Source organism: Piliocolobus tephrosceles, chromosome 10 (assembly GCF_002776525.5).
Source record: "Piliocolobus tephrosceles isolate RC106 chromosome 10, ASM277652v3, whole genome shotgun sequence".
NCBI classification, from domain to species: Eukaryota; Metazoa; Chordata; class Mammalia; order Primates; family Cercopithecidae; genus Piliocolobus; species Piliocolobus tephrosceles.
The window spans coordinates 40,361,942-40,388,681 of record NC_045443.1 but is presented as its reverse complement, the minus strand read 5'-3'; the positions used below and the strand labels follow the sequence as shown (position 1 = coordinate 40,388,681).

At 34.9% G+C, this 26,740-nt stretch overlaps 1 protein-coding gene across 1 annotated transcript in view; it reads left to right on the top strand.

The window, feature by feature from the left end:
- ADAMTS20 (ADAM metallopeptidase with thrombospondin type 1 motif 20) overlaps positions 1-26,740 on the top strand; it is a 212,665-nt gene that overhangs the window by 81,202 nt on the left and 104,723 nt on the right. Inside the window, exons 8-15 of the mRNA XM_023182839.2 lie at positions 1,932-2,037; positions 3,844-3,987; positions 5,891-6,032; positions 7,630-7,734; positions 16,488-16,633; positions 17,854-18,035; positions 18,140-18,276; positions 23,843-23,960. Of these exons, the coding sequence (XP_023038607.1) occupies positions 1,932-2,037; positions 3,844-3,987; positions 5,891-6,032; positions 7,630-7,734; positions 16,488-16,633; positions 17,854-18,035; positions 18,140-18,276; positions 23,843-23,960 (1,080 nt within the window). The remainder of the gene's footprint in view (positions 1-1,931; positions 2,038-3,843; positions 3,988-5,890; positions 6,033-7,629; positions 7,735-16,487; positions 16,634-17,853; positions 18,036-18,139; positions 18,277-23,842; positions 23,961-26,740) is intronic.

Here is a 26,740-nt window from a genome sequence, read left to right as displayed (position 1 = left end):
AACCTGTATCAAGCTTGGGCCCATGCTGCTTTATTCTATCTTTAGACTTTTAGAGAATCCAGAATTAACTGGAACGAGTCTAGACACAAACCATCAACCAGCGGCATGTTTCCATAATATTAACCATTTACTTTGAGTTTTGTTGGTGTTGCCTGCTTACAGGAATATTTGAGCTTGGTCTCTAATCACATTTGATACACATTTTTACAAATCTCTTATTTGACTAAAATGTTCAGTTTAAAATGTATATACCTTTAAGCATGAAACATAAAGTTTGGTTGGTAATGGACTCATTACTGTGTTCCAAATATCTGCACAGCGCTAAAAATGAAAATATTGGAATTGTACAATTTGGCAAATTGAAAATACTAATAAATCCTACTGTAAAATGTCCATGAAAGAAATGTGTTTCCCTTGAACTTATCCTGACAAAAGAAACATATAAAAAGATGATGATTCACTAAAAAACTGAACATGCAAGCATCAATTGTAGAATCTTAAGGAAGCCGGTAATTCCCTCACACTCTACAGAGGAAATAATTTCTCTACAGAGAAATAATTTTTTTGTCCTTTTAATTTTTTTTCCTTGCTTAATTTTAGTCTTCATTGTAAGGAAAAAGCTCGTTTTCTAGAGGGACCTTGCCGAAGCAAGACCTTTTGACGGTGTGGTCAGAAAGAGAGCAAATCTTTCCTTTTTGTTAAAAACTATTGGCTAATGAACTTCATCTTTTGACTTTTCCGCAGCCTATTTGGATTCCTCAGTTTAACTTCCATTTCTCTTAAAGCACAACGAAAAGATTCTAGTTGTTAGGACATCTACCTTAAATGCTAAGAAGATGTTCAAGTTTTTAACTCCTAAGAATAAAAACGACATAGCAGGGAAGAGCTAAACTAGGAGCTAATGGAAGTCGGTTTATTCTATATTAAGAAATTTCTAAATGCAAAAGCTTTATAGCAAGAAACTAATGATCTTATATATGAAAAAATCTTTTTTTTTTTTTGTGAAAGAAGAGTTCTACGAAAGCAGGTAAATTTACAACCACATTGTAGGGTAGTAATAGCAAAATCATGGGATTATGTTAATCTAAAAAATAAGTAAATGAACAAGTAACATGATTGGTGATGAAATATGGATTGTTGTAATGAATATTTATTTTGAGTTTCTTATTCTATACTATTTTTAGAGGACTGCATAAACTATAATTATTGCTGTCTTTGGTGTCCAGCCAGTTCATACCTTCATCTTTCAACAGCACATTTGAGTTGCATGTTATTCTTTATACAGGACTAAACAGATCCTGATTTGCAATACATTTCCTGTTGCGGAAATGTTACAAAATTATTCAGTGACTGCAGTAATGCTTATATTATAAATTCATTTTATTGTATTTAACATATATTAAATGCCAGACACTATTCTGACCACTTACCATATTTTTCACTCATGTCATGTGATAATTGAATATTAGTATACTGCTTTAAACCTTAAAAAATTAAAGAAACTCCATTGATTTGTAGAGTTCTGTACCATTTTCTTCTCTTATTAGCTTTTCTATTACCAATCAACACATTTAATCTCTTTCCTGCTACCCACACTAATGTGTTAAAACACTTCATACTTCCTGCAAATATTCTTTTCTTTTTAAAAAGTTTTTAAAAAAATTTTAAAAAGTTGTTTGCTCACTCTACATTTTTGGATTATTTACTTCAGTAAAAGATTCCAAAAATTTGCAAAGATGACTTCAACTGCAGATAAATCATTCCATTCTCTTTTTTTCACTTTCTAAAATATTCATTCAATATTAACAGCCAATTCTGCATTCTTTTCTAAGTAATAACGTCAATGGTTAAATGCTTCAAAATTAAGTTCTTACTTTATGATTTTGGTAGTGTTTTCCATTTTGATGAAATACAAATGTGAAATTTTTCAGGTTTATCATACTTAGGTACCATATGTGATCCTTTACAAAGCTGCTTTATTAATGAAGAAAAAGGACTCATTTCTGCTTTTACTATAGCCCATGAACTTGGGCACACGTAAGTACCTTCTGTCACCTCCTTAATGTGCATTCTATTTATCTTTGCACAGAATGCCTGAAATTCCATCTTCAGTTGAGTAATTAGCACCTTTTTTTCTTCATAAAATGTTGTTAGTGTAATTTTCTTCCCTGAAATGCTAACTCTGGCTCTTTTGTGATCTATGTTAGGTCAGACAGGCTGCACAGATCAACAGACTAAGCAAAGAACTAGAACTTGGGAATTCTTTTATTTCCTTTACTGTATTGGATACATGACAAGCACTTCTGGCCTCTGTCTCTTGTTATCCTATATATGACCAGGTACTGTCCTCTACCATTTTATGGGAGGGCCTGCATGGGCTCCTGGTTCTGGGGGACTCCCCCAAATATTTGTAATACCAACTCATTTCTTGCTCTCAGTAATGTGCCCCAACAGAGGATATTGCCCATGGGAATTTCTTAGTTACTAAAAGATTTTTTTTTTAAGTTTTCACTTTTTCCATAGTTGCTCATAAAACTTGGGGATTCTCTTACATTTTCCTGCATTACTGAAAAATATGCTGGGGTTCTATGTTGTAAGAATAGAGGCCGTGATTTCTCATGATACCCTTGGAGCTCCCGTGGAAAATCAGAAACCCCTACAAATGTATCCTCTGAAAAAAGATTCTAAATGTACCCCTCAGAACTCCTGGTGTTTCTTTGTTATCTGCTAATAAGGACCTGAGTCTACAGTTGCCTCTGTTAGTTTGACCACATTTAATTTCCTAGTCATGCCTTGAGATATCATTAGAACATTCAAGGGGAATAATAACTTCAAATGGAGATAATTTTTAGTAAACGATCATCTCTTCGGTTCCTTTTTTGCATGGTTATATCTCATAATCATCAACAAGCTACACACTTTATTTTGTAAGTTGTTTATGAAGTGGGGGGATAGGATGAGCAGAATATCTGAGGACAGTAGAAGTAGTGCAGCAACATCTGGGTAGCACTGTGTGCTGGTTTTCAAGGCTGCTGACCAGTAGAAGACTATTTTTGCAGAGAGTACCATCTTAGATATTTGTTTTCTTCCTGAGAAACTCTTTAGGTGTCTCTAGTATATGGGTAAGTTGTCTAATTTAAAAAATGGTTTAAATACAAATTTTAGCAGGCAAGGATCTGAATTAAGTGGTTTCAGTGTTCCTTCTAAACTTGAGCTTATACTTGAGCTCCCCCCAAGATTGTACAGGATCTGCTGCCGACCTGCTAATTACTTAATAATTAAGTCATGAAGATTTGACAGCCCTTTAGGGATGTTTTTATTATTGTAGTTCTGTTGGGCATCACTTAGGAAGTATGGACCTGAAATAGTATTTAGGGTCTTTCAGATAAAATAGATGGATACTGTAGAATGATGAGAATTGGGGATTCACAAAGTTCTTGTGATATTGTAGCCATAGTCAATGGTCTAGAATTTAGTGTGGTATTACCTTTACCTGATCTCTATCCACACACATCTCTATCCACAACATGGGATATCCATGTTGAACCTGCAGGCACTTTTTAAATCAATGCTGTGGTCCATATTGTGATGAGGTGCAACAGAGTCCAAATATTTTGATTGTGTAGATTCAGATGCCAGATCACCAGCCTATAATATTTCTCAGCCATCAGGTACTTCTAAACATGAACATTGTAAGGCCTTATGGATAGATGGAGTTCAAATTATGATATATGCATATTTATCTATATTTTATATTGTATTATAATGTGACTATAAAGGATCTGTTACTAATATTGTATGCATCTTTTGATATTCCTTTTAAGTGTTTATTTTTATTTTTAGACTTGGTGTTGAACATGATGATAGTCCTAGATGTAGAGAAATGAATGTTATGCAATATCATGTAATGGCCCCTGTTTTAAGTTTTCACATGAGTCCTTGGAGCTGGTCAAACTGTAGTCGGAAATACATTACTGAATTCCTAGAGTAAGTAAATTTATGTTACATAATTGAACATGTATTCGATTATAAGATTTGAAATCGATATTTTTAAAGGTAGTCCAATTTCTGTTTAACTTTTTCTTGTTTAAATTTATGTTTACTTTCACTGTACAAATGGATGTTTAAGAACAAAAAGAGTTGTGTGTGTGTGTACATATATATATATAATTTCACTCTTTAAAATTAATATTTTTATTGTAGTTCAGACCTAGCTATTTTTTTTTATTCTGGATTCTTTCTTGTGATGAAAACTATGTTTGATGGGAGACTTATGGGAATTCCAGTTTCCTTATGTGTTTTTGAGGTTTTTCGAAGTGACTAGGCAATATTTTGAGAGAAATTTTTGTGGCTGAAGTTTGAAGTGCCCCTGAAGGACAGAGAATAGCTAAAGTCAAACTATGAATTATTCTGATAGTTCTCTAAAGTCACAGAGATGTCGAGTCTCTAACTTTACATAGTCTTTCGGGAGCTCTTTCTAGCTCTGAAGAGAGGTAGTAGATCCAGGTTTTTCTTGCCTCATTTCTCCACCTTCCTTCAGGTTTCTCTGCTTCCCAATTTCTTTTGTCCAAATGGTGTTTCTTTCTCAGTCACTGAAACTTTTCCAAAAGGCAAGCCTGAGCTCCTTCCCAATAATCTTTTTGTGTAAATGTAACACTACTTCACTTCTTCTACTGATATATTCTAACCATCAATTTAACAGCGTTAGTATTTTCTAGTTCCCTCTCTCTTTATGAAACCTAAGGGAACAAATAAAATCATGCTTTGGAATATATATTTATAAATATATCCTTGAATTATAACCAACAGTGATAATACATACTTCTATGGGAGCTTGACTTAAAAGCACAATTTATACTTGCTGATCTGTACAGAATTGTATATAGCTTTGTTCAGTAGTTAAAAATACTGATATGACATGTAAAAATACCAATGGTATGCTTTTCTTTTTAGAAGAGGGTAGTATTTTGATTTTCTTCAAAGGAAATTTTTAAGGTTACATGTTCATTTAATTGGAAAAGTTATATTTTTCCTTTTAACCAGTAAAATTTTTCAAAAAAAGATTTATTTCAATTATTGCAGTGGGACAAATTGTTGCTCTTAGCCCAATTGGAATAGCTGTATATTTCCACAGAGTTTTCTAAATACTGGACATTGCATGGTAAATTAGGAGTAATATATATATTTCTCATGCTTTTTCCTAAGTCATTCAAACCTATCATGTATTCTGATAGCATGTTAAAAAGATATTACCACTCTCAATTTACAGATGAGGAGACTGTGGTTCAGGGAGATAGGGAGATTAAAAAATTTGTCCATGGCCATGCATCTTGGGAATTGATGGAACCAAAAGATAAGCTCCCAAAACCAGTGATCCATTCTGCTATATTCCCTCCTCGAAAGACCTCTTGAGGTGGAGACAGCATACAACTTTTTGAAGCTTCTTTGTTGTTGTTGTTTAGTACTAGGAATATACTTTCTCAAGTGATTTTAAAACTTGTTTTTCCAACATTTTAACAGTTAGTCATTACACTTGAGGCATTACTATTGGATAGCAAAGTAGACCAAAAGTGTGATATGGATGTATGTTTCATAAATAATGTTCTGATGAATTTCTGTTTATTGCTTATCATTTTTTAAAATTGCCACCTTCAAGGTGGTTGTGGGGATCAAGTGCAAACATGCATATTAAAGGTCCTTTGTAAGCTGTGAGGTCATCCTTATGTGTAGGAACATTGCTATACTGATAGTGATGTGAGTTGGTTTTTTAAGTTATGAATAAATACTGATATTCTCTTTGAAAGTAAAGAACTACAGAAAATGTGATAAAGAATCATACTGGAATGCATCCATTGTATTCGTAATATTTTATTTTCTGTCATTGATACAGTACTGGCTACGGGGAATGTCTTCTTGACAAACCAGATGAAGAAATATATAATCTGCCTTCAGAACTTCCTGGATCACGATATGATGGAAACAAGCAGTGTGAGCTTGCGTTTGGTCCTGGGTCACAAATGTGTCCCCATATAGTAAGAAAAGAAAATTCCTTTATTTTGTTTGAAAGTTACCATAAAGTTATGCTTAGAGTATATTTCAAAATGTGTTTATTCTCTTGAACTAAATATAGCTTTTAAGTCTGATAATTTAGTATTCGTCAAAAAGAGGTTAAGAAAAGGAAAATTAAAACTTATTGACTACTTATTATGTGTCAGGTACTGTTTGGGGTACTTAAAAATTATCTTTGTTAACTCTCACAAATCCCTATGCAGTATTCTCATTTAGAAAATAGGGAAGTTATATAATTTGAAAATTAAAAGCATTGAAATATTAATTTTCAAATGATATTATTTCGAGTTTAAGGAGAAAATACAGGTGTTTTGAATCTGAATTGTTTTAAAGGCACCAGGAATCTAACTAATAGAGTACATTTTCCTTTACATATATTTGAATCCAAAAGAATTAAATTTGGGGCATATTGTTTAGTTTTCATTGAGCTATTATTTTATAATATTTTGAGGATTTTTCATAGACGAGATACTTTTTTCATTGAAATAGTTGATCCTAACACTTTTATTGGATCTATAATTATGATTTTATTTTATATGGGTGTAAATTTAAGATTTAGTTTAGAATAAATGTCACTGCTTTGGTGAATCCATGCTTTACTTTTCCATGTAGAGTACTCATTCAGTTTTCCTTATTCCCTATACATTTTTGCCTAATTGCTTCCCTCCCTACTCGGTTGTGAGGATCATTGGACCAGGAATGTAGACTTACTCAGTCATTAAAATAAATATCTATGTCTATTCCTAGGGTCCAGTTTAGGATTTGTCACACAGTATATGCCACAAAATAAATGCTTATTGAATGTTGAATGAATGGATTGATTAGAGAATGCAGGACAGGCAAAGCTCATTTCACATAGTGACTATTCTTCCTAAAACCTTAAATTTCAATAAGCCTTTAAACATTCATGGTGACGTGGGGAAGATTTACCTTAAAATATCATTATAAAAGATACGTTTCTTTCCAATCTGATTTAAACACTAAATAAATTTTTAATTTAAATTCAAAAAAAGAAATGAATCATATTGGGTATAGCTCGTAAGACCCTCTGTGGACTTTTGTTTTTTTTCGAAAAATTCAGAGTCCTTTGTTCAAATGTTGAAAGTATGCATTATATTCACAAAATAGGAAACTTCAGTATACATTATACATTATTTCAATGTAGATTATTCATACATTCCACCATTGTTTCAAAAGCGGCTTCTGGCAACTTCTTATGAATAACATTTAACAATAAAAAGTTCTTTAGAAAAATATCTTGTAAAGAGAGAAAACTATCTCAAATAATTTTGAAAATTTCCACTCCAATTTATAACTCCTATTCTATGTATGGATAAAGTTTTTTAAAAAAAAAGTTTTAAAGAAAATGTCACAATTTTATGTATTTAGAAGAAAATTAATGACTAGAACTTACTTATTAAAAAAATGTGCTGATTAGTTTCAGCTTCTACCATAGAACCAGTAAATAGATCAATTTATAAACCAACGTGTAGTACTGAATTGAACTAGTGTTGTAGTGTTATCCTTACACTGGCTTGCCTGCCTTTTGTTACTCAGGAGAATATATGCATGCATCTGTGGTGCACAAGTGCAGAAAAGCTTCACAAAGGCTGTTTCACTCAACACGTGCCACCAGCAGATGGAACAGACTGTGGTCCTGGAATGGTAGGTTTTCTTGAAGGGTGAGTTGTATAAAGATATTATCCAAGGATGTGATTGCTCTGCATTTTCACACCCTGTTTGTTATTTGCTGTCAACTTTTCTTCAGCTAGTTGAATTATTATTGCCATGTTTGTTTGATATAGTACATTGTCAACTGAATTAAATTTTTAATTTTACCCTATTTCTAAGCTATGGCAGATGAATAAGTTTTGTATAGTTAGCATATAAATAATTACATGGATATATAGTTGTCTCTGTATATTATAGCATTGTTATTAAAATTGAGGACAGATATAACAGTCCTAATATTTTGGCAAATTCTACAAATTCAGGGATGTTTCTATTTCATGTTTTCTCCCTTGAAACTCAGTTAATACAATTGAAAGTTTTAAGTGGCTTCTTTAGACCTTTATTGTTTCTAAGTGTATTAAGATACATTATACTGCTAAAATCAACCACCTACTGTGCTGCGTCTTTATTATTCCAACAGTCATGAACTTATTTAAAACTGTAAACATGACGTTGAATGATAACGCTTACCATGATAATGAAAAGTGTCTTGTGAGAGGATGAAGTCAGAGTGTACTTTGTGCTCCAGGACCTCAGTGGCCAGGTTGACTACATTAAGTGTTTAGTCTGTCAGCATCTCTGAGCTCCCTCAGTGTAAAAGGAACACTTCTTTGGCAATGGATTGGCTAATTCTGCCTCTTTGTTATCTTCACATTAGCCAAAAAAGATAAACTTCTTAAAAATAAGGTCAATTCAGTAGCTGAACTTGTGCCTTTACCCCCCTTGCTTCATTGAAATATTTATACTAGTTATTGCTTTTCTCGAGTCACTTACATCAAAAGGTGTGTGTTTCCTATGAATATTGCTCACATCACAGATTAATTGGTTACTAATATTGTATTTGAAACGTCAAGTTTTGTAGCAGCTGAAGTACTCATTGAAATCGTCTAACACACTAATAACCTTTTTGCAATTTTAGGATGAATGTTCTAGTGGGCTTTTTCAGTTCAGCTGGCTTTGAATTTTAAAATTTGATCTTTATATTTCTATTTGTTGGATAAGAATTATTTAAACGACTTTATTTTTTTCTCAGTTCTTGTGACTAGTATTAGTAGATAGCTTTTTGAGTAAAAGGTGGCATTTGTGAGAGTAACTACCTGAGGCTGAGCAGAGGAAAAAAAATCTTTTCGAAGTATGAATGCTGGCCTGCTGATATTGGCAAATTTGATGATGTGCTCCAAGATGTTCACCTGATTAAAATCCAGGACTGGCATCTTCCTCTGTTCCTCAGCAAATTTTCAAGTTACTGTATGCCATGAACCTTCAGGATTGATTGCCTGTGGCAAAAGTAGTAATTGATATATTTACAAATATTAAGAGATTTACTATTTATAGCTAATTTATTAATATTCTAAATCCAGTTAGGGCATAAACATGATTTTTTGAAATTAAGGTATATATGTAAGTATAATGCATAGATCTTAGGTATACAATTTGATGAATTTTAACAAATGTGGATGCACATATAGCCAACATCCCAATAAAAATTTCTATCACTTTAAAAAGTTCAGTTGTGGCTGGGTGCGGTGACTCAGGCCTGTAATCCCAGCACTTTGGGAGACCAAGGCAGGCAGATCACCTGAGATCAAGAGTTCAAGACCAACTGGGCCAACATGGCGAAACCCTGTCTCTACAAAAAATACAAAAATTAGCCAGGCATGATGGCAGGCACCTGTAATTCCAGCTACTCAGCAGACTGATTCAGGAGAATCGCTTGTACCTGGGAGGCAGAGGTTGCAGTGAGCCGAGATCACGCCCTTGTACTACTAGGGGACAAGAGTGAGACTTCGTCTCAAAAAAAAAAAAAAAAAAAAAAAAAGAAAACCAACGGCAAAAATTCAGTTGTGCCTCTATCGAGACAACTTCCCTTCCTTCCAGAGAAAACTCCTCTTCTGATTTTTATTTCCAGAGATTCGTTTTTTCTTGTTTTTGTCAAAAAAGAGCATCCTCTTTTTTGAAGGAGTGGAATGGAACAGGCATCTTTTGTTCAACAAATTTTTAAACTTCATCCATATTATCGTGTGCATTAGCAGTTCATTCCTTTATACCACAGTATAATTCAGCTATACAGATGTACTGTAATTTATCAATTCTCCTGTCAATAGATGTTAAATCATTTCTGGTGTTTGGTTATTATGAATAAAACTGCCATGAACATCCCTGTACAAGTATTCTTGTAGACATATGTTTGTGTTTCTCTTGGCATAGAATTGCTGGATGATAGGGTAAGTGTATGTTTAACATCATAAGAAAGTGCCAAACAATTTTCTAAAGTGTGTGCACCATTTTAGACTCCCCCGAGCAATGGAGGAAAGTTCAAATTACTCTGTATTTCTTGCCGACTTTTGATACTGTTAGTCTTTTAAAAATATTTGGCCATTCTACTAGGTATAAAATGGAATCTCATTGTGGTTTTAACTTGTATTTCCATGATTATTATAAACCTTGTGCATTTTTTTCATGTGCTTATTAGCCATTTGAATATTTTCCCATTGAGATGGTAGGATAGGCATGGATTTATTGAGATTCAAGGTAAATGTGATGAAATGCTAAGATTTACTTTACAGCCAATGCAAATTAAAAGCAAAGGTTGTATTTGGGGTAGTATCATGTGGATTATAATAGGTATAAATTCTCTTTCTAAAATTAATAAAACACAGTGAACCCCTATACATTTAGCTGTATTCAGTATTAAATAAACCTTTTATTGAAGGGACATTTGAAACAAATATTCTATAATTTTGCCTTAACATTCTTCTTTATTCTGTTTATCTTGTGACTGCCTAATGAGTCTGTGTGCTGAACACTTTTGCTAGTAAATCAATTTGTGTGAAGCCATGGTGAACCCTTCTGATAATGAGTTAATTTTACTACATGGTGAATAGTAAAATATTATAACATTTTCATGCTCTAGTCTCTCAAATTATTTTTTAAAAAGAGTAAGGATTACTTAAATTGTTCATGCAAGATGCTTACAAAATGCACATGCACATAGCACATTATGATTTTTTTTTCCACTTCTAATACGGCTTTCTTATATTGAATGACTTTTTCTAATGGAGAACACAAAGCATTTTTACTACTATAAGCTTGGCTATAGGATTCATTCAATCAGCAAAGATTTATCAAGGGCCTACTATGTCAGGCACTATTTTAGGTACACTGTTTCTCATTTTCTTCTGTTGCTGTAGGATACATGAGTTAACAAACCGACAATGTTACGGCGAGTCCTTGCTCCCAGAGCCCCCAAGATGGTGGTGGGCCACTTCCAAAATGGTAGCAGGCAGCTTCCAAGATGGTGGCAAGCCTCGTTTTCTCTGACCTGGGGTTCTTGGCCTCATGGATTCCAAGGAATGGAATCTTGGGCCATGCGGTGAGTGTTACAGCTCTATTAGAAGACATGGGTCATGGAAAAGAACCGTGGAACCCAGTGACTAGTGTTCAGCTCGATTGGGATGAACCCAGGCACTTAGCCATGCAGGAACAATGGCAAGCCTTTAGCCCAATCAGGAGTGGCAATGGGCGTCTGGCTGAATCAGGAGCACAGCAGACACCCTGTTGGAGCTGGAGGGATGGAAGTCAGTGGCAGGTCTGAGAGGGCAGCAAACAGCATTGGTAGATGGCCAGTGAAAGCTCAGCTCTAGCCATAACAAACATGGACCAGAAGAGAGTGCAGCTGCAAGATTTAATAGAGTGTAAACAGAGCTCCCATACAAAGGGAGGGGACCCAAAGAGGGTAGCCGTTGCAGGCGCAAATGTCTAGGTTTATATCCGGATCATTGTCCCTCCTGCTGTGCTCTCAGGCGATAGATGATTGGCTATTTCTTTACCTCCTGTGTTTGCCTAATTAGCATTTTAGTGAGCTCTCTTTACTACCTGATTGGTTGGGTGTGAGCTAAGTTGCAAGCCCTGTGTTTAAAGGTGGATGCAGTCACCTTCCCAGATAGGCTTAGGGATTCTTAGTCGGCCTAGGAAATCCAGCTAGTCCTGTCTCTCAACAAGATCTCTGCCCTCATGTAGTTTAAGTTCTAGAGGGAGACTAGAATATTATAAATAATTAATATAATAGTACCATCAAACTGGTTGGTGCCATGGATCAGAAAAATAGAGCAGAAAGCTGATTAGAAGTTTTATGGTAGGAGAGGGCAGACTGCAATTTAAAATATGATGGTTAGGACAGACATTATATGTCTCTTACCAAATTAACTGTCTTAAAGGAGGTGAGAGGGTTAGCTATGAGGATATCTGGGGTAAATGAATTCCCAAGAAAGGGAATAGCTGAGCTCCTAAGTCTGGAGTGTGCCTGGAGTGTTCAAAGAAGAACAAGGAGGACATTTTAGCTAGAGTGAAGTGAAGAGAGAAAGAGACTTATAAGGAGAAGCTGAAGGAAGATTTCATAGGGCACTGCAGGTGTGAAAGAAAAATATCTTAGGACCCTTCAAGCTGGGAAGGTCTCAGGACAAACTTGCTTTCTATTCTATTCAAGTCATCACTTTGCTCACAGAGATAGGTGGATATTCTAATTGCCTCCTTTGGAAATACTTATCAGAAACCCAAAAGAATGCAACCATCTGTCTCTCACTTACCCGTGACCTAGAAGTCCCCAGTGAGGAGTGGGGAGGGGCTTGCTTTGAGCTGTCTCCGCCTTTTTGGAGAGAACTAATGTACTTCTTATGTATTGACTGATGTCTCATCTCTCCCTAAAATGTATAAAAACAAGCTGTGCCCTGACCACCTTTGGTGCATGTCGTCAGAACTTCCTGAGGCTATGTCATGGGCATGTCCTCAACCTTAGCAAAATAAACTTTCTAAATTAACTGGGACCTGTCTTAAATTTTTGGTGTTCGCAAAGGCCATTGTGAGAACTGCGTATTTACTCAAAGTAAAATAATGAAGGATTTGAATGGATTCATACCTGATTTGACTTAGTTTAAAAAGAGATCATTCTAGCAACTGTGTTAAGGCTAACCTATCAGGCACAAGAGTAGAAACGGACATCTACTTAGCTATTTCAGTGATAGAAGCAAGGGATGCTAGTGCTCAAACCAGAGTGATAGTAGTGAGATAATGAAAGGTCAATTTTTGATACATTTTAAAAGGAAGTAGAACATTTATTCTAGCTAATGTATCAGATGTGGAGTGTTCAAAGAAGAAGAAGAGAAATGATGACTAGGCTTTTGGCTGAACAACTTAGATAACTCAGTAGAAGTGGGTTTTGAGTTGGGAGGGCAGGAATTCTCTTTTGGATATGCTGTGCTTGAAATGTCTATTAGACATTCCAGTAAATAGTCATAAGTAAGTAGGCATATATATGAGTCTGGAGTTTAGGAGAGAGATCTGGACTAGAAGTATCTGTTAATAGTAAAGAATTAAAAAACCAAGATATGAGCCAGGAGAGACATTCCAACATTAAGTTGTCACAAAGAAGAAGATAATTTAAGAGAGAGATCTGGACTAGAAGTGACTGTTAACAGAAAAGAATAAAAAAACTGAGATGTGAGCCTGGAGACAACACTAAGTTGTCACACAATAAAGAAGAAACAACAGAAGAAAATGAGAACAATTAATTATGAAGAAAGGAAGAAAACCAAGAGCCCTGGAAATGAAGAGAAAAAAAGTATGTCAAAGAAGAAAAGTGATTAATCGTGCACATGTTGCTGATAAGGAAGACAGAGAATGAGAACTGGCCATTGTTGTCCTATACATTGTTAAATATAGTGAACCCCAAGTTTCTCTTCAAAGAATCAGTATGTCAGTATGTTCAGCTCTCTTATTCTTTGAATCTCCATTTTAAAGTTTAACTTCCTGGCTCTCTTTGCCTCCTTGCCTCTAATTTCAGTAAAGAACTTTCCTGCCATTCCTAAACAGTAGTTCACATCTGTTCCCTTGGTCACCTGTTCTGACCCTAAGTCATCTTTAGTTACCTGTTCCTAATCATCTTTCCTGCCAAACTACTCACCCCTCCATTTCGGCTCATACTCCTGCTCTTTTTAAAATAGCCAGTTGGAATTAGCTTAGACTGTGTGGTCCAACCCTAGCCAGTAGGGGAATGACACAGCAGTAGGGGCTCTCTGTGTCAAGAGTAAGAACTCCTGCCCCTGCCCTGTCTAGATGTGCTCTTGCCATTGTTCCATCTGCGAGGAGTACCCTTTTTGCAGAAAGGGAAAATTTGCCTTGCTGAGAAAATTAATGTTCAAGTGCTATTTCTTTGCAGCACCAGGGAAAAAGCATTTTGCATTTCTAGCAATTTGAACAGATTCATGGAGGAATAGGATATAAAAACCTGGCTGGGGCAGGGTTATGAGAGAATAAACAAGGAGTTAAAGAATGAACATGGCCAGCTCTTTCAAGGAGAAGCAGGGCAGTAACTGGTAAGGGCAGTGAGATATAAGAAAGGTTTTGTTGTTGCTATTGTTTTCTGAAAGTGAGAGAAATAAGAGCTGTGTTCGTATGTTAATGAGAATAATCTAAGGAACTACTTTGCAAATTATCTGTAGTAACAGATTGTCTTCGTTCTTTTGTAAAATTTCTGATTATAAACTGATACTTTTGTACAAAGTAATAAAAATTATTGACTAGGAAAATTAAATGGAAAAAAAAACATTCAAAATATAAGCCAAATTTTTCTATGGGAAACAGTATGGGAAACAGCCATTCCTCATAAGATTAGTAATCGAATTATCATATGATCCGGCTATTCTACTTCTGGATATATACCCAAATAATTGAAAGCAAGATCTCAAAGAGATATTTGTACACTCATGCTCATAGCAGCATTATTCACAATATCTAAAGGTGAAAGCAGGGGTTGAGACCATCCTGGCCAACATGGCAAAACCCTGTCTCTACTAAAAGTACAAAAATTAGCTGGGTGTGGTGGTGTGCACCTGTAGTCACAGCTACTCGGGAGGCTGAGGTAGGAGAATCACATGAACGTGGGAGGTGGAGGTTGCAGTAAGCTGTGATCATGCCACTACTCTCCAGCCTGGGTGACAGAGAGGGACTCTACTTCCAAAAAAAAAAAAAAGATGAAAACAACCCAGTGTCCATTGATGGATGAAAGGATAAATAAAATGTGGTAAATGCATATGCTATGGCTTGAATGTTTGCCCCCTCCCAAACTCATATTGAAATTTAATTGCCCATGTAACAGTATTGGGAGATGGGGCCTGTTTGATAATACTAGGGCATAATGGCTCTTCCTTCCTGGGTGGGTTTAATGCCTTATAAAAGAGCCTTCAGGAGTGAGCTGTCTCGGTCCTTCTGCATTGTGCCCTGTGAGGATCCAGCATTCTCTGCCTCCAGAGGATGCAGTGTGCAAGGTGCTATCTTGGAAGAAGAGAATGGCCTCATCAGACACCAAACCTGCCGGTACCTTGACGTTAGATTTCCCAGATCTCAGACCTGTGGGAAATGAATTTCTGTTATTTATAAATTATCCAATCTTGGGTATTCTTATATAGCGTCACAAAATGGACTGAGACAGCATACAATGGAATATTATTCATTTTTAAAAATGAAGTTCTGACACATGGATGAAGCTTGGGCATATTATGCTAAGTGAAATAAGCCAGTCACATGAAGACTAGTTCTATAGGATTTCAATTATATGAAGTATCTGGAGTAGTCAAATTCATAGAAACAGAAAGTAGAATGGTGGTTACCAGGAGGTAGCAGGGAGGACAAAATGGGAGTTATCGCTTAATGAGCATAGCGCTTCAGTTTTACAAGATGGAAAAGTTCTGGAGATTGGTTGCACAACAATGAATATACACAACACTATTGAACTATATACTTAAACATGGCTAAGATGGTAAATTTTATGTTATGCGTGTTTTGCCGCAATTAAAAATAAACATAAGACAATTTTTAAATTATTTGCTTAGACATAAAATTTCTCTGTAAAAATCTTACAAAAATTTTGAAATGCTTACTCTCAAGTTGTGTTATCTTCTCTCAGTCTGGTAACTAATTCATAGACTGGCATGACTGCATGGTCATACTTGATTAGCTGTCACTGAAATGATGATGTAGAAGAGATGAGAAAATTGTTGGAGTGATGTTTGGTGTAGTGAGAAGGGATGGGATTAAGTGCACAAGCAGAGGGGTTGACTTTGTCTGGGACAGTGAATTTTCCATGTATGCTAACAGGTAGCAGGTCTGAATGTATGAGTACAGATGCTGTTGAATGAGTAGAACAGGTGATGAGAGACTGTGGGTAGATTATTCTGTAAGTTTCCATTTTCTTAATGAAAGTAAAGAAAGAAGGTTGTCATTTGAGACTTTGGATAGGATAAAGTAGAAAGCTTTTTATGAGTGGAAGAGTGAATAGATACTTTGAGTAAAAAAATGGAAGGGTGGAAATATACCATATTAACCTAGTATTTGGTTCTTCTATTCAAAAAATACCCCCCATATTCCATTTTACTATTTAATTTTTCCTTCCTTCCCAGTGACACTAAATCTTAAAGCCAAGAGAAATATTACACTCCTTTTGTATTCCACAGATCTTACTCAGTAGGTAGGAAATATTCATAAAATGGTTTCAAATGTAATCTGAATTAATAACAACTTGCTTCAAATTGTTTAGTTTATTCTTCTATTGATCTTTATGCTGCTATTACAATTTTTGTGATGTTCTAATTAGAGGCACACATCATTTCTTTTTGTGCTTATTATTTTTATAGCATTGCCGTCGTGGGCTATGTGTAAACAAAGAAATGGAAACACGTCCTGTAAATGGTGGATGGGGACCATGGGAACCTTACAGTTCTTGTTCAAGAACATGTGGAGGTGGAATCGAAAGCTCAACCAGGCACTGTAATCGTCCTGAGTATGTCTTTTTTATGTCACTATAAATTAAGATTATCTCAAGGCACCAGAAAGTACACATCAGTTTCACTCACTTCTAAAACTGGAGGTCAGTCCGTAAGTTTCTGAGATTCAGAAAACTTCTGGAACACTTTAAGCCATATTGATTTATATTTTGGTAGATTCAGATATTTAAAAAAAAACCCTAAATAGATTAAATTTTATAATCTGAACTGAGGTCCATGTTCTTCATTTTTTTCTTTTTTAATTTAGTACAAATTTTGAGACATACTTTTAAATATGAATGACAGTTATATAACGGCATTTTCACATTTACCGTATGCCTAGTGAAACATCCTGGCTCCTTTCATTTATGTTTTGGATCTTCTGGACAACATGTATAGTTTGGTTACCGATATTTTTACTGTTTTGTGCAATGTGACGTGTGATATTTTCTTTTCTCTGCTTCTTGTGTTATAGACGCATCATTGTCTTTAGCTGAATAAGTACTAAAGCATATATCCCCCTCATCAAACTATTTAAAAGAGCTTAGATATTGCATTAAGATTTTAAATTAATGTTTCTGTTGTATATATGATATAGAAGTTGGTAAGCAATATGATTCTCTTTACTTAAAGTATTATTAATAAGCATTTTTATTGCAGAAATGTGACTTACTCTGAATAAAATCTTGGTTCATTTAAATTTTAGGACAAATTATACTAGAAGTCTTTATATTCCAAAAATTCTGCAAAAAAATTTTATTTTCTGGCATAAGCCAAAATAACATGGATGTAGATTGATACCATAAAACTCCTTAAATTGAGTGATAAATAAGATATACATGACAAAGATGTGTATGTATTTTCTTTTTATTTAACAAGGCATCTGCCTTTGTTACTGTCTTTGGCTCACGACATGTCTTTTTTTCTTTCCAGAAAATGAGCAAACCCTTTTTTGGAAGTTTAAGAACAAACTTCCATTGCTGGTTTCTTACTGGTTAACCTAGTCAAGAATAAGATATCATTTCTGCCCTCTAGGCTCACTGTCCACGCTAAGGTGGATATTTTAGTGGTTCATTATCCGTAGAATTGCTTAAAACTCATGTTACATACTTCTGTTAAAAAGTGTTAGTGGGACTTCACTGGTTTTCTAGATCCTAGAAAAGATTGGAACTTTTAGAAGTAAGTGGCACAAATAATGTTGTACTGATATGCTTTAAAATGTAATGAATTTGACTAGGCCAAGAAACGGAGGAAATTACTGTGTGGGCCGCAGGATGAAATTTCGATCATGTAATACTGATTCATGTCCAAAAGGCACACAAGACTTTCGAGAGAAGCAATGCTCTGATTTTAATGGCAAACATTTGGACATCAATGGCATTCCCTCTAATGTGAGGTGGCTTCCAAGATACAGTGGCAGTAAGTAAATTATACTGTTTCTTTGATGTAAATTTTTCTGAGACATAAGAACACATAGCTTTATTATTATACATTAAAAAATGTGACCTTTTTCTTTTTTACAGTTGGCACAAAAGATCGTTGTAAACTCTATTGTCAGGTTGCTGGAACCAATGATTTCTACCTATTGAAGTATATGGTTGAAGATGGTACTCCTTGTGGAAATGAAACTCATGACATCTGTGTTCAAGGCCGGTGTATGGTAAGTAAACTGTAAGTTTCTGTTATATTTAAAGTGACTTTAAGAATAATGTTTTTTCTATTTATATAACCAAATATTACTTTTACTATCTCAGTATATGTTCTTATGCATTCCAACAAAGCAACCTTTGTTATCATGCTATCTATAGAAGTATAGTTAGCCTGGTTACTGGGAATTCTCTGTCATCAAAAATGCCTCAACAAAGCATTAAGTTAAATTTTCTGACTTCCTATGGTCTGTTGTACTCATAATCAAAATAGAAATGAGGTCAGCTTCCTAAAAAGATAGAAATTAATAGGATACAAGGATTGTAAAGTGATTTTGCTACTTTAAATGTAACCTTCTACAGTGACGTTTTCCTTGTCCGTTAAAACCATTGATATTCTCCCTTCCTCTTTCCAGCTCTCTGTCACTTACTTTTATGTGCATTCAACAAACATTGATTGAGTAGCTACTAGATGTCAGATACTGTTCAAGTCACCAGGATAAAAGATTGGAGCAGAGAATCCCACTTCCAAGATGATCACAGATTTGTGGGGGAAATAGGCATGTAAACAATTACAATGTAGTGCTATGGGTCATCTGCAAGGTAGCATGGAGTTATTGAGGAAGGAGTGTCTTATTTTATGGGGAGGTGGGTAAAGGATTCAGAGAACCTTTCATGGAGCGCATGAGACTTGTGCCAAGTATCGAAATGAGTAGGTTTTAGGAAGGCGAGGAATTATGGGAGCAGAGTTGGAGTTAGGGACCAGCAGACGGTTGTCAAAAGCACTTTTTTTTTCTTAACTCCTTGGAAACACATAGAAGCATTTGAAGTCAAGGGAGAGATGTGATTCAGTTTGCATATTGGAATCTTCAAAATATTGGGTTTAGAAGATTGGAGACAGGTGGTCCATTTAACAGGGTTCTAGGTCAGAGCTGATGAGATGCTGAGTTAAAGCACAAACATTGCAATGGCAATCTTGAGAATGGATGGCAAGTTTGAGAACTAGGCTAGTGAATGTGGTCTAAAGAATATAGTAAGTGTACTTCTATGAGATCAACTTTTTTAGATTCCACATATAAATGAGATCGTATGGTATTTGTTTTTTGGTGCTTGGCTTCTTTCATTTAACATAATGTCCTCCAGATTGATCCATGTTGTCACAAATGGCAGGGTTTCCTCTTCTTTATGGCTGAATAATATACCATTTTGTATATAAACCACATCATCTAAATCCATGCATCCACTGATGGACACTTAGGTTGATTTCATATTTTGGCTATTGTGAATAGAGCTGTGATAAACATGGGAGTGTAGATCTCTCTTTAATATACTAATATCATTTCCTTTGTATATGTACCCAGTAGTGAGATTGCTGGATCATATGGTAGTTCTATTTTTAGTGGATATGTGCTGTCACCACAAAAATGATAACTACGTGAGGTTATGCATTTGTTAATTAGCTAGATTTAACCATTCCTTAATGTATTGATATTCTTCAGAACATCATGTTGTACATGATAAAAACATACAATGTTATCTGTCAATTTAAAAATAAACAATAAAAAATAATTAAACATATAAGTATAATCTTATGAACTTATTCTTTTGGTTAAAGTGGAACTCTATAGGGCAAACTTAATCTCCCCGTAAACAAGTCTCTATTACCTTATCTGGGTGATAGAGGCCCTTCAGCCAAAGAGCTAATGAGATGTTCAAAGAGAGTTAAAATAATTTAAGTTGGAAACAGCTTAAATACTGAAAAGGTTATTCAGTGGCCTGAAAAAAATTGTGCTTTAAATTAGCAGCTTAAAGTCATATCAAAATGCAAAAGTTATGATGAAGATTATCTGAACATATAGAGACATACTACTTTCAGAAAATATATACTTAAAATTTTGATTTTGAAAACATCTGCCTTGTATATAAAAAAATTCACGAGGCTTAAGAAATTTTCTTTACTGATCACTAAATTTAGAGGGCCATTCCAAATAATGGAAAGAGTTATTGCAATGTATGCAGAGGACAGCTTCTTCATGGAGAGGAGCTGCGTTTGTTTTTTTGAAATTTGTGGAACAAGCCATCTATTTGCATATTCATTCAGTTTTTAAAATAAGCACTGTTATGCTGAGTATTAGTTTTAGAGAAAATGTTGCTTTTAAATATTTATTTGAAACTAAGATTATTTGCAGAGTTCTAAGGTCATGAGTTAAAATAATAACTATGAAAGACATCTTTTTGGAGTATTCTAATGTGTTACTTACATACTCATTCTTTAGTCTCTTTGAATTACATTTATTTTAAGAGCAGTTTTCAAATGACAGTGCCTATTGGAATCAATGTCAGTGTTACAATGCAGATTCCTAGATTTTATTTCCAAGTATAATAATTCAGAAGATCTGGGAATCTGTCTTTTTAAATACCACCCCATGTGATGTTGATGCAGGAGGTCTGTGGATGACCCTTTAATAAACATGACTTTTTAAACCATGTAAATAGATATGTGAAAATATTGACATACAACAAGATGAGTACATATTTTGAAACAATTCTGTTGTACTGAATCTCCTGGTAATTGAAAGGATATTTGTGAAAAGAACTTTGTAAACTTTAAAGTGCCATTCTTATAGTTGGTCATTCTTTTTTTTTTTTTTTTTTTTTTTTAACTTTTATTTTAGGTTCAGGGGTCTATATGCAAGATTTTATACAGGTAAATTCGTGTAATAGGGTTTTGTTGTACAGATTATTTCATCATCTAGATACTAAGCTTAGTATCCAATAGTTACTTTCTCTGATCCTCTCCCTCCTCCCACCCTCCACCCTCAACAGGCCGCAGTGTGTGTTGTTCCCCTCTTTGTGCCCATGTGTTCTCATCGTTTAGCTCCCACTTATAAGTGAGAACATGTAATATTTGGCTTTCTGTTCCTGTATTGGTTTGCTAAGGAGGATGACCTCCAGCTCCATCCATGTTCCTATAAAGGACATAATTTTATTCTTTTCTATGGCTGCATAGTATTCCTTTGTGTATATGTGTCACATTTTCTTTATCCAGGCTACCATTAGTAGACACTTAGGTTCATTTCATTTCTTTGCTATTGTAAATAGTGCTGCAATGAACATATACCTGCATGTGTCTTTATGGTAGAACAAATTATATTCCTTTGGGTGTATATCCAGTAATGGGATTGCTGAGTTGAATAGTAGTTCAGTTTTTAGCTCTTTAAGGAATCTCCACACTGCTTTCCACAGTGGTTGAACCAATTTACACTCCCACCAACAGTGTATAACCGTTATCTTTTCTGTAGTCTTTCCAGCATCTGTTATTTTTTGACTTTTTAATAATAGTCATTCTGACTGGCGTGAGATGCTATCTTATTTTGGTTTTGATTTGCATTTCTCTAATGATCATTGATATTGCACTTTTTCCATATGCTTGTTGGCTGCATGTATGTCTTCTCTTAAAAGATGTTTGTTCATGTTCTTTGATCACTTTTTAATGGGTTTTTTTTTTCCTTGTAAATTTATTTAAGTTCCTTATAGATGCTGGATAAGAGACCTTTGTCAGATGTGTAGTTTGAAGATATTTCCCCCCATTCTGTAGAGTGCCTATTTACTCTGTTGATAGTTTCTTTTGCTGTTCAGAAGCTCTTAAATTTAACTAAATCTCATTTTCCAATTTTTGCTGTTGCAATTGCTTTTGGTGTCTTCATCATGAAATCTTTGCCAGTTCTTATGTCCAGAATGGTATGGCCTAGGTTGTCTTCCAGGGTTTTTATAGTTTGGGGTTTTGCATTGAAGTCTTTAATCCATCATGAGTTGATTTCTTTATACAATGTAAGGAAGGTTTCCAGTTTCAATCTTTTCTGCATATGGTTAACGATTTATCTCAGTACCATTTATTGAATAGGGAGTCCTTTTTCCATTGCTTGTTTTGATCAGCTTTGTTGAAGATCAGATGGTCGTTACTTCTGGTCTCTCTATTCTGCCCCATTGGTATGTGTGTCTGTTTTTGTACCAGTACCATGCTGTTTTGGTTACTGTAGCCCTGTAGTATAGTTTGAAGTTGGATAGCATGATGCCTTCAGCTTCATTCTTTTTGGTTAGGATTGCTTTGGCTATTTAGGCTGTTTTTTTGGTTCCATATGAATTTTAAAATAGTTTTTTCTAGTTCTGTAAAAAATATCAATGGTAGTTTTATAGAAATGGCATTGGATGTATACGTTGCTTTGGGCAGTATGGCCATTTTAATGATATTGATTCTTCGCATCTGTAAGCATAGAATATTTAGAATATTTTCATTTGTTTGTGTCATCTCTATTTCTTTGAGCAGTGTTTTATAATTCTCATTGTAGAGATCTTTCACCTCCCTTGTTAGCTGTATTCCTAGGTATTGTATTCTTTTGGTGGCCATTGTGAAGGGATTGTCTTCCTTATTTGGGTCTCAAGTTGGTTATTATTGGTGTGTAGGAATGGTACTAATTTTTGTACATTGATTTTGTATCTTGCAAATTTGCTGAAGTTGTTTGTCAGGTTAAGGAGTTTTTGGGTCGAGACTGTGGAGTTTCTAGATATATAATCATGTCATCAACCAGCAGGGATTGTTTGATTTCCTCTTTTTCTATTTGGATGCCCTTTCTTTCTTTCTTTTCCCTGATTGTACTGGCCAGGACTTTCAGTACATGTTAAATAGGAGTGGTGAGAGAGTCATCCTTGTCTTGTGCCAGTTTTCAAGGGAAACTCTTCCTGCTTTTCCCAATTCAGTATAATAGCCTTTGTGGGTTTGTCATAGACCACTCTTATTATTTTGAGGTATGTTGCTTCAATGCCTCTTCATGAAGAGCTCTTAACATGAAGGGGTGTTGAATTTTATTGAAAGCGTTTTCTGCATCTGTTGAGATAATAATGTGATTTCTGTATTTTGTTCTGTTTATGTGATGAATTGCATTTGTTGATTTGCGTATGTTGAACCAACTTTGCACCCTGGGGATGAAGTCTACTTGATGGTGGTGGATAAGCTTTTGATTTGCTGCTGGATTTGGTTTGCAAGTATTTTGTTGAAGATTTTTGTATCAGTATTCATCAAGGATAGTAGCCTAAAGTTTGATTTTTTTGTCGTGTGTCTGCCAGGATTTGGTATCAGGATGATGCTGACCTCATAGAACAAGTTAGGGAGGGGTCCCTCCTCCTCAATTTTTAAAATAGTGTCAGTAGGAATGGTACCAGCTCTTGTTTGTACACCTAGTTGAATTCAGCTGGGAATCGTGTGGTCCTGGGCTTTTTTTTGGATGATAGACTACTTATTACTGATTCCATTTCAGAGCTCATTATTGGTCTGTCCAGGGATTCTCTTTCTTCCACCTTCAGTCTTGGGAGGGTGTATGTGTCCAGGAGTTTATCCATTTCTTCTAGGTTTTCTAGTTCATGTGCATAGAGGTGTTCATAGTAGTCTCTGAGAGTTATTTGTATTTCTGTGGGGTCAGTGGTAAATCCCCTTTGTCATTTCTGATTATATGTATTTGGATCTTCTCTCTTTTCTTCATAATTAGTCATTCTTATAATATTGATTGTAATTGTGTCTTGAAGGCAGCTGGTTGTGATCACGTGTTAAACTCCAGTGCCAAGATAGACAAATGTGGAGTGTGTGGTGGGGACAACTCTTCATGCAAGACAATAACAGGTGTCTTCAACAGTTCTCATTATGGTAAGTTGTGTATTTGTTTCTAGTTTTCCCTTTTATTTAGTATAATAATGGAATCTGTAAAGAATGTGTAATAGTAATCCTTTGTTACTGTTTTGTCTACTCTATACCATTAGTCCAAAATGATTGTTAAGGAAAAATTTCCTAAATATAAAAAAATTAAATACTGTATTAGACCAGATGTATCCTTGATTAATGAATTCACCTGCCCCAGGCAAATCTGATTCTTAAAAATGTATTAGGTGCATTTATTAGAGTAAATTCAGTGCTGTTTGACTATGATGTGTGATATGTGAATAATCCTCCCATAATGAAATGCTTTCTTTCCCTATAACCTAAAATGTATATATTTGTGATTTTTTTTTTCCAGGAAACTTGCTTTCAAATATTTTCATTACCTGAATCACTTTCTTTTTTTGGTATGACTTGGCCTGTTACATTTCTTATTAATAGTACATAGAAAATGTTGATTGAAGGTGAAGGTTGAAACCATTAACTTAAATCTTTTTCTGAATTAAATGTTTCAGAATTATTGTCACATTTGATTTTCCAGGCAGTATCTCGATCACATATTGGCCATCATTTAATTTTTCTCCAAAAAATCATGAGAATATGCAAGATATTTTCCATTGTAATGTTTTCTGGGCAAGATTTTTTGTTTTTATGATAATAAAAGCAGATCTTTAAAACCTTCTTTGCAAATTAAATTTATTTCTTACAACCTTATTTATTCATTTATTTATTTAGAGACAGGGTGTTACTCTGTTGGCCAGGCTGCAGTACAGTGGCACAATCATAGCTCATTGCAGCTCTGAACTCCCGGGCTCCAGCAATCTTTCCACCTCCTCATCCCCAGTACCTAGAACTACAGGTGCTCACCACCATACCTAGTTAATTAGTGTGTGTGTGTGTAGAGATGGGTCTCAATGTGTTGCTAGGTTGGTCTCAACTCCTAGCTTCAAGGGATCCTCCCATCCCGGCCTCCCAAAGTCCTGAAATTACAGGCATGAACAACCACACCTAGCCTATTTTTTTTTAACAAGATTTTTTTTTTTTTTTTTTTTTTTGAGATGGTGTCTCACTCTGTCGCCCAGGCTGGAGTGCAGTGGCCAGATCTCAGCTCACTGCAAGCTCCGCCTCCCAGGTTTACGCCATTCTCTTGCCTCAGCCTCCCGAGTAGCTGGGACTACAGGTGCCCACCAGTGCACCCGGCTAATCTTTTATATTTTTTAGTAGAGACGGGGTTACACCATGGTAGCCAGGATGGTCTCGATATCCTGACCTCGTGATCCGCCCGTCTCAAGATATTATTTTTAATTAAATCAATTGACAAAGATTTTGAAGTATCATAATACCTAATATTGGCAAGGATGTACATAACAAGGCACTCTCAAACATTCCTGGAAAGAGTTTGTCTTTGTACCCTTTGACCCGTCAATTCCATTCACCTTTGTCTTCTGTGTTTTCTTCTACATCTTGTAGTTAAAATTGCATTGTAGAATTTTTCCAGTGTTAGCTGTCACTGTAGGATCACTGTTGCTATATTCAAGACATCAGAAAATATCTCTCAGTGAAGTGAGAGCAGTTTATCAACAAAGACCACGCCGTGGCCACTTTATGGGTGCAGATCTTGACAAAACGATTCTCAAGTTCTAGCCTATTTTTTACAGTCTTACTGTTCAGCTTTAAATTGTGTTTATGTGTGCTCAAATGGTTACTTCCATTAAAACAGTGTAATTTATAACTTAATATTTATGTTTTTATGTATATGTAAAACAGTACATTTTATACTCTGATATTTATGAATCTCGGTTACTAGATGATTTGATATATGATTTTTCTAGTTATTTATTGAGAGCTACACACATTTGATTCCCTTATATAATGCATGGCGCATACTTATTACAGTCTGTATTTACTGAAAAATGTTTTTTCCAGGATAAAGCCACATGAACCAAATTAAGATCAAATATGTAATCTTGTGAAAATTGTACTGTGCATTAATCAGTTTGCAAATAGAACAGTGTGTTAAACTTATTTGCAAGGTCTGATTAGCATTTGTCACATTTCTGCCCCCTGGTGGTAGCCTTCATCTTACCACCTTTGCAATGCCTTAGGCTTGCTTTCTCGAAAAAAAAAAAAAAAAAAAAAAAAAATAAGTAGTAAAGACATAAATAGTAAAAGTAGTGGGTGAAAATATTTTATAGTGAAAAGGTGGTTAATTAAAATTATTCTTGTAGGTCTAACCTACAACCAGTATGCAATTAGTGTATACCGAATCATGAAACTATTTACCATCTTACACTAAAAATGTGATGCCTTAGATATAAATAAGGCTGCTCTAAAACACATGCAAGATGGTCTGACATTAGGGTTGTAAATTTAAACTCTTTTTAAATTGTCTTCTTAAGTCAATTCCATATTTATCAAAGGTAGTGTATGAGAAAAATTACTTCTTTTACTCATTAAATAGGGGGAAATCCTAATAAATAAGGAAAAGGAAAAACTTAGAATAATATCCTTAGAGTATAACTAACTGTATATTTAAAAACCTGAGTATTTGGACAACTATGGAATGTGTTTTTAGTTTCATGAAAAACGATTTTTCTTAATATATGTTAGATAAAATGTTTCCTCTTTTGAGCAGTGCCAATGTTGCCAAATTTGGCCTCATAAAATGGAAATACTACATTCGTTTCACTTGAGTAAACTTTTTACTTTTCTCATAACAAATTTATTAGTAGTCTTGTAAAAATAATGTAAAATTTGGGGAATAGATAAAG